General features: G+C 40.9%; 2 protein-coding genes across 2 annotated transcripts; both read right to left on the bottom strand.

Moving 5' to 3' along the window:
• Positions 1–350: 350 nt before the first annotated feature.
• LOC143324879 (urokinase plasminogen activator surface receptor-like) lies at positions 351–2,671 on the bottom strand. Its single transcript, XM_076737668.1, has 5 exons — positions 2,564–2,671; positions 2,100–2,219; positions 1,869–2,015; positions 1,213–1,323; positions 351–1,082 (listed from the first exon to the last, which is right to left on the bottom strand). The coding sequence occupies exons 1-5, from the start codon at positions 2,607–2,609 to the stop codon at positions 880–882; spliced, it is 627 nt and encodes a 208-aa protein (XP_076593783.1). The 5' UTR covers positions 2,610–2,671; the 3' UTR covers positions 351–879.
• Positions 2,672–4,780: 2,109 nt separating this feature from the next.
• Positions 4,781–12,139, bottom strand: smg9 (SMG9 nonsense mediated mRNA decay factor). Its single transcript, XM_076737095.1, has 13 exons — positions 11,721–12,139; positions 11,553–11,627; positions 11,063–11,297; positions 10,843–10,940; positions 10,628–10,740; positions 9,765–9,876; positions 9,534–9,629; positions 9,260–9,345; positions 7,537–7,643; positions 7,331–7,438; positions 6,971–7,096; positions 6,735–6,879; positions 4,781–5,369 (listed from the first exon to the last, which is right to left on the bottom strand). Exons 1-13 carry the CDS (start codon positions 11,865–11,867, stop codon positions 5,291–5,293), a joined length of 1,527 nt encoding a protein of 508 aa, XP_076593210.1. The 5' UTR covers positions 11,868–12,139; the 3' UTR covers positions 4,781–5,290.
• Positions 12,140–12,714: the final 575 nt, after the last annotated feature.

Genomic DNA, 12,714 nt, shown 5'->3' with positions numbered 1-12,714 from the left:
CACCCTAGACCAACCCACAGACAAACATCCTCATGTCAATGATTTTCTTGTTCTATTCCTGCTGTCTGACCAAGTGGCAAACAGGAGGCTGTAAAATTCTCTAAAAAAAGTCTCAAGGAGTGTGTAAACTGCCTGTTATATAAAATGTGTTGACTAGATGGTGGTATACTACTCATAGTTGTTTCCCACAGAATGTCCCTCTTCTCTCTTCACATTTCCTGTCAGATATACATAATTAACAAATACACAGTATACACACATACAGTAGGGAGAATTTGCACTTTCACCAGTTAAAAGAGACAGAGAAAGAATTAAAACACAAAAAGCAAACACAGAAATTCACCCTAGCAGAATTTCAAGAAATGTTTTTATTTTGCTTTTTATCAGTCACATCACAATAGCCCCAATAATTCCAGTTAAAAACAGGTTTCAGGAAAATAATAGCACTCAGAACAAAAATTGTGCATCAGCATGTAATTACATTCCCCTTGTTCCACTTTAGAAAAAACAAAACAGACTGTTATTGACAATTAATCTATGCAACCAGTTGCTGCTATCTTGAGAGGCAACATGCAAAAAAAAAAGCAGGTTAGAAACTGAATGAGGCAGCAGACGAAGGGACATCATAGCTTAACTACTTTATATTCTCATACATTGCTTTCTAAACCTTCTACTTCCTCACTCTGTGGCTGAAACTGTATGAGGCAGCAGACAAAGGAAAGTCATGAATTCACTGAATTATATTTCTCTGCGTCACTTGCTAAACTTTCCACTTCCTCAGTCTGTGGCTGAAAAGAATAAGTAAAGGGGTGTGACCACTATGAAGCTGGGTGTAGATAAGAAGAATAAACTGAGCAGTGATGCTGCCATCTCCACCACTTAAGAGAACATGGCCAAAGAGATCAGTGGTGCCACCAGGAGCAGGAGACCAGCACTTGTGCTGCTGGCGCTGTTGCAGAGGTCACCCTGGCAGCAGCTAATTTCTCCTTCAATGAATGATTTCATCTGTGGATTTTTTATACCTAAGCAGATCTGCTCGGAGGCACAGCCTTTCAGGACTGCCTTTGCACCCCCTGCAGTCACTGAGAGAATGAGAAGGATGTTAGTGTGTGAGGTTACAGTGGTAATACATCTGCTAAATCACTACAAATCCTTCTGAGCTGAGGAAACATGTGGAACAGAGTCAGATGTTTAGTGCTGTAGGCGTGTTACCTGTTGCTGAGATGCAGTGGTCCTCATTCCCCGCACAGTTTAGAGTCGCAGAGCACTGCTGTCCATCGCAGTGGTAGCATCTTTTACCATTGGGACTGGACTTGCTGGGCTCTGTAACAGAACATATATTGTTCAAATTGTTCTGGGAGGTAGAAGGGGATGAAGGGGTGCCTGCAATGCTCTTTTCTTCTTCAGTGCCCTTTTCAAGGTCTGTCCAACACACTACGGACAATTGTTGGAGGTCCCTCCTGATGGACAAGTTACATTAACGGGTCATCTGTAGCAGGTGGTGATGGAGGATAAAGGAATTTCATTCATACTAGCTTGCAGGGGTGAAGCCAGATGTTGGAAACATTCGGGGCTTAGCCCAAACCTAGGGTGGTCTGGGGGCATGCTCCTACTAGGAGATTTTCTTTTCCCATTTACAGTTACTATTTGCACTATTTTTCAAGTCAGTAGAAATAATGGAACACCTAAAAATCTTTACATCATTATCAATATCTCAGTTCATGAAATGACCATCTATATTCAGGGGAGAGTAGTTTTCATATTCTGAACTGTTCTCATATGACCCATACAACTAACCAACATTCAACAAAAACAGCTCTCTGTGCAAAGAAGCATCTAAACACCAATAGACAATATAAGTAATTTACCAGGGGCAGGTTGGGTGTTGCAGAGCTCGGAGGTGCAGCACTTGCTGGTAATTACAGTCCTGGCAATTCCATAGTTGATTGAGCCCTCAATACACTGGTCAGGCAAAGCACAACTTTTACCCTGGACATTAACAAGTTCTGTACCACCTGCAACAAAAGAGCAACCTTTGTCAACTGGACGACATGAAAAACAGTTTTTCAATGAAAACGATGCACCACAAAATACCATACCTGCATATGAAGCGATTCTCAGTACACCACACTGATGAGACGATGAAGGGCATTGTACTTCTGTGTCTGTGCAGGTTCCCGAGCTTCCCAGTAAACACTCATAACATTTCAAGGGGTAGGCTGATGAAACAAAAAAACTCAGATGATATATACAGTTATACAGTCCGAAGCAATTCTACCATGTAGGATTTTTCTTGTTTTTCTTCTTTTCAACTACAACAGTATGTAAAGGAGGCCAAAACATTGCACACAAACTGCAGGTAGGATACAAAGAGGAACAGCAGTGACAAGTAAAAGTAATCAACAGCAAATTAACATGAAGCATGTGGACATACTGTTATTTGACATGAAATCCTAAATGACCTGTGGCTACAGCTTTTATATTGATAACAGTGATAATTGAAAAATACAATCCCTCTTTTCTTGAAGATAAAAGGAAATCAGATAACAGAACAAGAACTTGCCTTCAGGGAGAAGCACAATCCCAAAGATCAGAACAATGAGATGCATTTTGTAATGGCAGGACACAATTGAGTTTTAGTTTGACCTGTGACAGCTATAAGTAGTTCTCCTGAGAGGGAGTTGTCTTCCTCCTCAGACCACTCCTCCTCATTTGATAGTGACAAAATGTGAAACTTAAAAACCTTGCAAATTCAGATAGACAGATCCAGACGTTGAGAGGCTTTATTGGTTGTTGAACTTATGATCTAAATATTGTTCAATATATCAGCAGCAGAGAAAAAGCCACAGTAGAAATTTTACTGACCTGTAAATGAATACAAAAACTGCCCTTGATGCTGTGCCATTGGTGTGTAAATTGTAAATTAATTGTGTAAATTAATTGTAAAGGTAGTTGGGTAAGATGTACCTCTTTCAGTTGGTTTGGCTATTAGAGTAGCTGTGTATATGAAAATGTTATTATTTTAAAACTTTGCAGACACATTCATCACAGAAACCATGAAGAACATCTGTACTGGGTGTGGTATTTCATCAGTACTCAGACTTAAGTTTCATTTCTTCATTTGTGCGGTTTAGGGTTAGGCTTAACAAACAAAGTCAAGTACATGCAGAATTGAGCAATTTGTAAAGTGATATGTTGAAATGAAAGTGAAGCTTTTATTCTTTTTCATCTGAAACAAAAGCTTAATCCAACATGAGTGTCCCTGAGACATATTTCACATTTCTTGTTAACTATTGTGAGTCATTACCTAAGTCCATGCTCTGTCTTGTGAAAGGATATAATACCTCTTGAAAAGCCTATTCTTGATCCAGGGGGTTTAGACAACTGTAGACCCAAATCTAACCTTCCATTTCTCATCCCTGTCCCCTTTGTCAAAAATCGGTGAAGCAACAGGGGCCAATCAGTTCTGTGACTTTCAAGTTAAACTGGTAATCTGTAGAAAAAAGAAAGCCATGAGTTTACTTCAGACACACTAGCACTGAGCCAAGGATGTAATTAAAAAGCAGGAAGCCAGTGCAGAGCAGCTACAACTGGACTAATGTGCTCAGCAATGTTTCAGCAAAGAGGCTCAGGCAGATCATTCAGTCTAATTGGAATAGCTAGCTGGTTAGCATGCTAATTTCTGTAGATATCTCAGAAACACAATACACAGACACCTTTGACAAATTGACATAAAATTGACAGAAAATAAAATTATGGCCATATCTTACACAAACTTCAAGGACTGCCTTTTTTCACTTACATAACATTGCAAAAATCAGGCATATCCTATCTTAAAAAGATGCAGAAAAACTAGTCCATGCATTTGTTAACTCTAGGATGGATTATTGCAATTCCTTATTATCAGGTTGCCCCAGTAACTCTCAAAAGACTCTACAGCTGATCCAGAATGCTGTGGCACCTGCTGAAAGTGTACACAGCCACAGCGCTTGTACATTTCACTCTTTGGTCTACCATGACATGTACTTGCACACTGGAATTTCTTTTTCTGCCCTCTCCATTTCAGGTTCTATGGCCAATTTACAACAGCTGTAAATAAACTGCATTACTAGGGGGCAGTGCCTGACCCTCACCTGTTCCTACTCTCGCCTACCTGCTTTCCTCTGTTCATGCTTGAGGTGCTTTGTTTGTGTGACACACTGAAGGCAGAGTAGAGAACGTATCCAGGAATGAGGGTTTAGCCGAACATGTACATGTACTGACAAGAGATCATATTTCTCCCGTGTTAACCTTTGTGTACTGGCACGATACAATCCAGAATAGAATTTAGAGTCATTCTCCTCACCTACAAAGCCCTTCATGGTCAGGCACCATCATATCACAAAGAGCTCATTGTGCCCAGGAACCTGGCTTATTTTGGTTCTTACAGTCTCCAAAAGTGGAAGGGGCTTAAAACTGTCCTCTTTGATAAACCTTATGGTTATTACCACTACCATTGTCTCTATGTGGAACTTGCAGTGTGCCCCTTTGTGTTCTTCTTCCTCTCTCTCTCTCTCTCTCTTACTAATGTTGGGAACTGTTCAGGTCTATGTAAGTATTATAATGCAGAGTAAGGTCTAGACCTGCTCTGTATTAAAGTTCCCTATGGTAACGTCTATTATGATTTGGCACTACATGAACAAAACTGACTTCAGTGCATCAGTGGAGATTGATGTCCTTGCCCTGTAAGAAACGAGTAAAACAATCCTGTGCAATGAAAAGCAGTTTTGAATCACAAATAAAATATCTTCACTGAAGTTTCCTTTCTGCGTGTCTTTTTATTGATGTTTTTAAATAAAAACAATTCCTTACCTTTTCACCTAAGAAATCGTGTGCACCATCACTACACCAAAACTGCAGTTATTACATCACATAGCCAATCATGGCTCGTAAACTGAACGCATTTTGCTTAAACATGTGCAGACAATTGTTTTTCCTCTCTCTCTCATCACTACTGTACAAGTTGCAGCTGTGTTTGCTGAACATTATATTCCTGAGGGCAAGGATGGGCAACATTCTAGCATGGAGCACCAAGACTCCTCAGGTTTGCACGTTTGCAGACAGAAGGTGGTGTCATCCTGCATCACATGTGACTCTTCACCAATGACTGGGCTTCCATTTCCACATATTCCTCCTGTAGGGTGCAAACGACTGTGTCCACATTCAGAGCCACATCTCTCTTAATGCGACCTGGTTATCGGACATAAGAGCTTGAACAGCTATTGTACAGAACAGCAGTGCAACCAAGGTGTTAGCAGAGCAGGCGGCTGTACTCGGAGAGGGCCGAGGACTTTTTCACCCCATCCCATATACGAGCTGCGTAGTGAAACCTGAGGAAAAAAAAAAAAAACATGACAAATTTAGGTCAGAAATTGTGTTCACCTTGATGACGTCTTACTTTTAACTGGTGTGATCCCTCACCACGGTCACATCCTGTTTCTTAGCTTTCAATATGACACATTGCATACATCACTGCTGATTGCTGAAGGCTACAACTTCAAAAGCATCTTAAAAAGTAAAAAGCGAATGTTATTTTTTGCATGTATATACATTTATATTAATCTAGCAAATAACAAATGACATTTAAATCATAGTATAACAACACAAACATAAATGCTTTGTAAATCTCTGAAATTCATGGTCTGTGGCAAGGGCACAAAACTAATACTTAATCATAAATAATGTCATATTTTCAGCTAACATGGACACTAATTTTAACTGCTTCATCTTTGAATGACGTTCAATTCTGGCATTTTTTTAAAGAAAAAAAAAAAATAGTGACTGAAAATAACTATGTTAATTAAATCACTTTTTACCAAGTGAAAGTACTTTTTCAGTCAAGCAGTGCCTGCAGGCTTCTGCTCAGGCTGCAACAACTTCTAACAAGAAGACAGTAAGCGTGCCCCAACCCGTGCTGCACACATTATCACTCTAAGCAGGTTCAGAGTATGTACTGTGTTTAAGTGACAAAGTACAAGTATACTCAAGCTTGACAGACCAGAGATGTGCTGTTGATGCACTCTCTTGTCCTACAATGCAATGTGCAAAGGAAATGGCAGTGCTAAATCTCAAGAATGACATTTTGCTCTCTCTTTTGCTCTCTCTGACGTCCTTCTAAAAACACTATGACAGTATGTACTGTGCAGAATTGGTATGCAGTGTGGATCTGGGAAACGTTAAAACAGATGGGACGGTCTTTTAGTGCGCGTTGCCTGAGAGGCAGAGTCCAGGGAATGACTGAGGTCAACAAGATTCCTGATTCCAAAAAAGCTGGGACGCTGTGTAAAAAGTTAATAGAAACAGAATGCAAATGAACTGTGTTTACCAACAACGGTCATCATCATGTGTTCACAAAGTGGTGAACCTCGCTCCATCCTTGCTTGTGAATGACTGAGCCTTTCCAGGATGCCCCTTTCATACCCAATCATGACACTATCACCTGTTACCAATGAACCTGTTTACCTGTGGAATGTTCCAAACAGCATTCCACAACTTTCCCAGTCTTTAGTTGCTCCTGTCCCAACTTGGCCAACTTGGCACCTCTCTCTCTCTCGCTGTTTCCTGTCTCTCTCTACACTATCAACTGTCAAATGAAGGTGAAAACAAAACTTAAAAAAAAACAAAAAACCCTTAAATGTTTCCACACCCCCAGTGGAAATAAATGAAAAGTGGGCAGAGAAGAACATCCCGTTTACCAGTTCTTCTCGGTGAGGATGGTGTGTGACAGTTGACAGCGGGGCATGGCCAGTATTTGGCTGCGGAGTTTTGAAACCATGGTGGAGAAGGTAGGGTGTCCTCTGTACCCCGGCAGCAGAGAGAAGAGCGGGTACGTTCCTGAACCTAAACACGGCACAAAGATTAATTCCTGTCTAACATGATACACAGGAGGACAAATGAGTTTTGCCTTATGTGAGGATAAATTCTCTCTGACCTGCTTTAGTCAGACTATCCTCCCCGTCATTCTCCTGCACAGGAAGGAGAAACATGTTGACTTCAGTAGCCAGATAGTCCTGACCCAAGCCAGGGAAGATATTACAGTCCAGCATAGACAACGTACCTAAAAATAAATCACATATTAGGAGAAGAATGCAGGTCTTGCGTGAACTATTTTGTTATTCAAATCTCTAAACCAGATACTATTCATATCCACAGTCCTGTCCAAAACCACTAATGTTGGTTTGCCATTAACTAAGCTCAGTTTTAGACACTTAACATAATCTTCCCTTAAATCCAGCCATAGTCTGAACAGAACATCTTTATGTATGAAGATAATATTCTTGTAGTTTTGAACCTTTGTATTTGAGATGAGAGTGGGCCATTAATTTGTCCACGACCATATGCATGTTTTTCAGATTCCTTGGGCAGAAATCATCCCGTCTGGCCTTATTCTGGAGGAACACTGGACGAGGGAGGAATTCAAAGGACAGACACTTTAATACTGATATCTCTAAATGTGGTTGGTGTATGAGATTGTGTATTTCTGCATTAAAGAGTCACCTATATGAGGATAGTACTCTGCTCCATCGTCATTGCTCGAAGAGCCAGTGCTGTCGTGGCTTGCAGATGGAGTAGAGGGTTTCAACATCTCGGCAGTCTGAAGAAACCTATAGACAAACATGACATTAATCTGTGTGCTACCAGCTTCCACATTCCAGAAGCAATAGCTGCAAATGTTGGGTAATTATCCATGTTTTCAGTATGATTGTCACTGTGGAACAGACATGATCAGGCAGGGTACATAGATGCATACGTACACACAAAATCAACTTTTTAAAGTGTAACAAACAGGAGGTGTTAACTAGTGTTCACGGCAGTTGTGGACCAACTTGGCCTGATGATAATAACGTACGTGGTAATCAATGGGTCGTCTACAATTTATCTGGTAGATATTTGATATTATCTCATCAAAATTTAGCCATATCCACCCCGTTAAATTTTCCCCATCACACACACTGATGCTTCACAAGATCCTGGATGTCCAGCTGGAGCAACAACGCTACGAGTTTAAAGGTCTGTCAGATGCCAAAATGACACACAATGATTTGCAATACTCACCGACAGGATTTTAAAACTCTGGACAGTTATCTCAGCAGCAGTTATGTCATCTTTGGTCACAATTATTAAGAGGTAAAGGAACAAATGTCAAAAGTAATCTACCAGGAATGTGCACCTGCATGTTTTTGGCTTGCAAGTGCGGCACCTGATGTGGTTGGATAACTTTGGTGCTAGATGTTGATTTGCCATACGCATTGGCACCTCCAGGGTATCAACAGACAAGCCCCATTCAAATGAATGAGAGAGCTGTGTTTCTCACGCTGAGCTAACATCGGTCTGGATGCCTCCTTTGTATTTGTGCACCAATAAGAGGACACGCATGTACAGACAGGGGAAGGTGGATGAGGCCGTCTGCAATCCAGCCGCCAGGTTCATACTATTCCACTGATCTACAAGCTGTGACCTACAAAGAAAGGCAGCAATGTGCCAACAAAAGCAGTGGTGACTGCACGCTACCACAGATGGATGTAAACAGTGCAGAATTTTAAGTAGAAAAAAATCAGCTTTGCAAATGTTTTACACCGAGGGTCATTCTGTGCCACATCAGGTCTTGACAGTAAGACATATTTTCACAGAATTTTGAAAACTGCATCATTTTCGCAACCTGAAAAAACATCTTTGACACTAAACCATTTCTACAGTTAAATACCTTCAGAAATATTAACTCCTAAAGCACGAGATGGCTACTGCTTTCAACTTGAGTCATCATTTTCAGCTGTGTGAAAGTCAGGTTATTAAATACTCAATTGTGATGATAATGTTGTCAACAAGTGCACACAAGGAAAGTGTGTTTCTATGAGGCTAGAGTCATTCAAATCACTCACTGCATTTCCTGCTCACATGCATATCCTGAACAGGTAATGGTGTAGATGAATGAGTGTCAGTGCAAATTAGACAGACACAAAAGCATTCATTTTCAACAGGTCTGGCTTTGCCCTTATTTATTCACTACAAGACCAACTGAAATAATAGCATTATTGAGCTTATGAAAAAGCAGAGGCCAAATATCCTCTCCAGATACAAGAAGAAATGCTCAGCATTCCTGTGGCAGAAAGGGACTTTCAAGTTATGGTCAGAGCCTTCCTGAGAGCTACCCTCCTCTTTTATTGTGTGAACCCGGACACAAAGTAGAACACAGATCCATCGCGCGTAAGCAAGTACCTACCTGTAGAGATTTAAGTCTGTGAACCAGTCTTGAACCACAATGACCACATGACACACGGTAAAGAGGAAGGCGGCGATCTGAAGAGACTGTTGACAGATTATATAGAGAGATGTGAATATATCTGTACAGAAGAATTTAAATGGCACATGAAATGGCATTAGACAACAAATCAGAGGAATAAAGGTATGTATTGTTCCCCAGAGAGGTGATGCACCTGTGCTCACACAACCCACTAGTGTTTTCCCCCACTGCCACCTGCAGGCCAGTCACTGACCTGCATCTCGACATATGTGTGAGGGAGGTTATACTCTGGAGGCAGCTTCCGATCGTTGTTGATGAGGTGGTCGAGAATAGATGGACTGAGCATCGGCTGAAGAAACAAATGATGCACTTTGTAGTCTAATCGTACTTTCTTGCTATTCCAAGGTGACATTTCAATCTACACAGTACATGGCAGCCAATTGAAAACACTACAGTCACTGTATCTGCAATACTTCATTCCTACCTGTGTATCCAAGAAGATGACTCTCTCCTGTGTGATGAAGAAATCGATTCCTGTGCTCTGGTTACCTCCTCTTTCCCTGATTTCTTGAGTCTGAGCTCTGAATACATAACCCCTGTGGAAACAAATGAGTATGCTTATTCCAGACTACGGACGAAACTGTTCTTTACTCTTCCAACAAGCCTGCCTCTCTCTGAGAATACAAGTCAGAAATGTTTTGAGAAAATAAAACTTGGGATGTTTTTTTTTTGGTTTGTTTTTTTGGATATAAGCCCCCCCCAAAAAAACAGAAAAATGTATTCCAACTTCAGTTAACGAACGCACAGATCAGGTGTAAAGGTCTAACTAAGTGTTTTTAGTGAGCAGTTCTACATTTCTCTCCAGAAATAGTATTTGATTATATGGTTTTGTGGTGGGTGGACGGTGTGCAGTGTCACACACTGAAGTGATTTTAACTGTGTGAACTGTGAGCAAACAAAATAATGTGTGTTTAGCTAAACTCCACCAGGCTCTACAGAACCAGATGGCTTTACTATATCGCCCCCATGTGTTCAGAAAGAGTACCATCACTTTTTAAGACCTCCTCATAAACTGGAATCAGGACCAGTATTTTCCAGTATTTTATTGGTTCAAATCCCTCTTACATAATGGACATTTTCTGTCAACATGGCTCAACTTCAGTTTTAGATACCACTCTCTTTTCCACTTAGACTTCCTCTGACTCATTTTTTCTTTCGTTTCTTTGAACAAAGTCCTAAATTATATTTTCATTGTTTTATTAATAAAGTAATTTAATATATCACCCACACATAACTGAGCAGTTTACAAAATTCAGAGCTTACTGTTGGTGTTACAACCAACCTTACCTCTGATCTTCCTCAGGAGTGTTGGCAGACAACAACGACATGATGGTAGACTTCCCAGCTCCCTGCAGGCCAATGACCCCCACCACCAGCATATCTGTCTGGTCCCGCAGATACTACAACATATCATAACAAAACACCACTTCCTTACAGTACAGTATATTGAAAACATTATCACATCCTTTACTACAATGACTCCACATTGAATATTAACCGACCTCCATGGCACTGTCACACCAATTCATCTGATCATCCACGAGTTTAATGCTGTGCTTCATCTTCTCTGGAGGGAGGAGTTTAGACTGGCCAACCATGGCTAGAAGACATATGAAAAGATTTACTTTACTTTGGCCTTCATGAAGTGGATTCCTCAACATCCCTATAACTGGGCATTTACAGTAAAGAAAAACTTTTATCCTGAAATCTGCAATAACTCACGGTCCACAGCACTGCTGGATGCAGAAGCACCCATTCCTCTGTTCTGTATCTGGTATACAGGCTGGGTGGGTCGCTGCCCTTCCTTCTCCATCTTGGAGGGTCCAGGACCAGAGGGCTGAGCGGCCGCCTCTGATGTGTTCCCTGGCTTCCCTCCATCATCCCTGGCTTTCATTAGCATGATGGGCTTCTCCAGGACTGGAGCTCCACTGACATGTGCATTCTGTGATGGCTTGGCCTTGAAAAGGATCAAACAACAGCACAAGCAAATAGATCACTTGACCTGAGAGGTAGAGGAGTTTCGTAGATATGAACTGCGCTTTCTGTAATAATCACTTATTAAGTGCGACTCATTGGTTCTGGCACTTTGACTGTCCTCCTAAATTATTATGTTTGATTTCACATGTTGCTGTCACTCTAATGCATATTCTTACTTTGTGTTAATTGTTCATTAAAGGTGATTGCAATATGATATCTAGACAGGCTAACGTACCCTTTCTCCAGGGGGTTTTGCAAGAATGATGGGGGTCTTCTGTATGAGTGGGCCTGGTGGATCTTCACTCCCGTCCTGAACAGACAAATGAAAGTCACCATTCTGAAGTACTACGGTTAAACCAACAGCTAAACCAAAATCAGTGTTGTGAGCATGCGTTTATAATACCCTTCGTTCTCTCGGTTGGTATTCTCGATCTCGACTGGGTCCGGACAGATTTTGTCCTGGAGGTCCAGTATCTCTGTCTCCCCGGCGTCGCCTCCTCCTGCGTCCCTGCCCGTACATCCCGGGCTGACTGTGGCCGGACTCTGACATGTCGCTCCTCACCTGGTACACTACAACAGCACAACTGATGTCAACAGAAAGCTAGCTAACGATGGACAGCAGTCCAAGCAGAGGCCAGCCACAAAAATATTACTTTCACAGCATTATCTTCGAAAATAGAAATCTGCTCTCAGCTAGCAATCATGTTAACATTACTTTCGCTGAGGTTTAAAGTTATTTAGTCGTGACTTCGTTACAGTTAAACCACAGCGCTTGGTCATAGGCGTAAATAACGTCTGCTTAAGCTTTCCGCTAATGCGCTTGCTTCTATTATTAGCTTTAACCGTGTAACACGATGTTTGAGCGGTTCCCGGCTATCGATGTACTGGAAGAAACTCCACCTGCCTAAAATTCCATGTGATCATAATCAAACGCACCTCGTTCGTCTGGTAAATGGTGTCGTTATGAAACATGATAAAGATATGTGTAGTTCCGCCACTTCGGGGATCATGTCGACATATAATTTCGCTATCCAGTATATATTTTGCTATATAAATGAATATAAGAGGATATAATACACCCCTTTCTTGTTCAGGCGTGTTCTGCTGCTTTCTGTTTACCTGTATTAGAAAGTAAATTAGCAATAATGACATCCGGCGATGTTAGATTTCTTAAAGACATCAAATATTACTGTATACAGTATACAGTATATCTAGGCTTTTCGTTTCCTTCAAATTAAGAAAAGAAAGCAATTGATTGGCCGCCTGTCTTAATTTTGAGTCAAGGGCTTCACAAAACTTCACAGAATTATTATTATTATTATTATTATTATTATTATTATTATTATTATTATTATTATTATTATGCCTACTAAAATTACAGTAATTTGTAAGTATAA

The sequence above is a fragment of the Chaetodon auriga genome, chromosome 8 (assembly GCF_051107435.1).
Source record: "Chaetodon auriga isolate fChaAug3 chromosome 8, fChaAug3.hap1, whole genome shotgun sequence".
Taxonomy (NCBI): domain Eukaryota; kingdom Metazoa; phylum Chordata; class Actinopteri; order Chaetodontiformes; family Chaetodontidae; genus Chaetodon; species Chaetodon auriga.
This window is presented reverse-complemented; position numbering and strand designations above follow the sequence as displayed.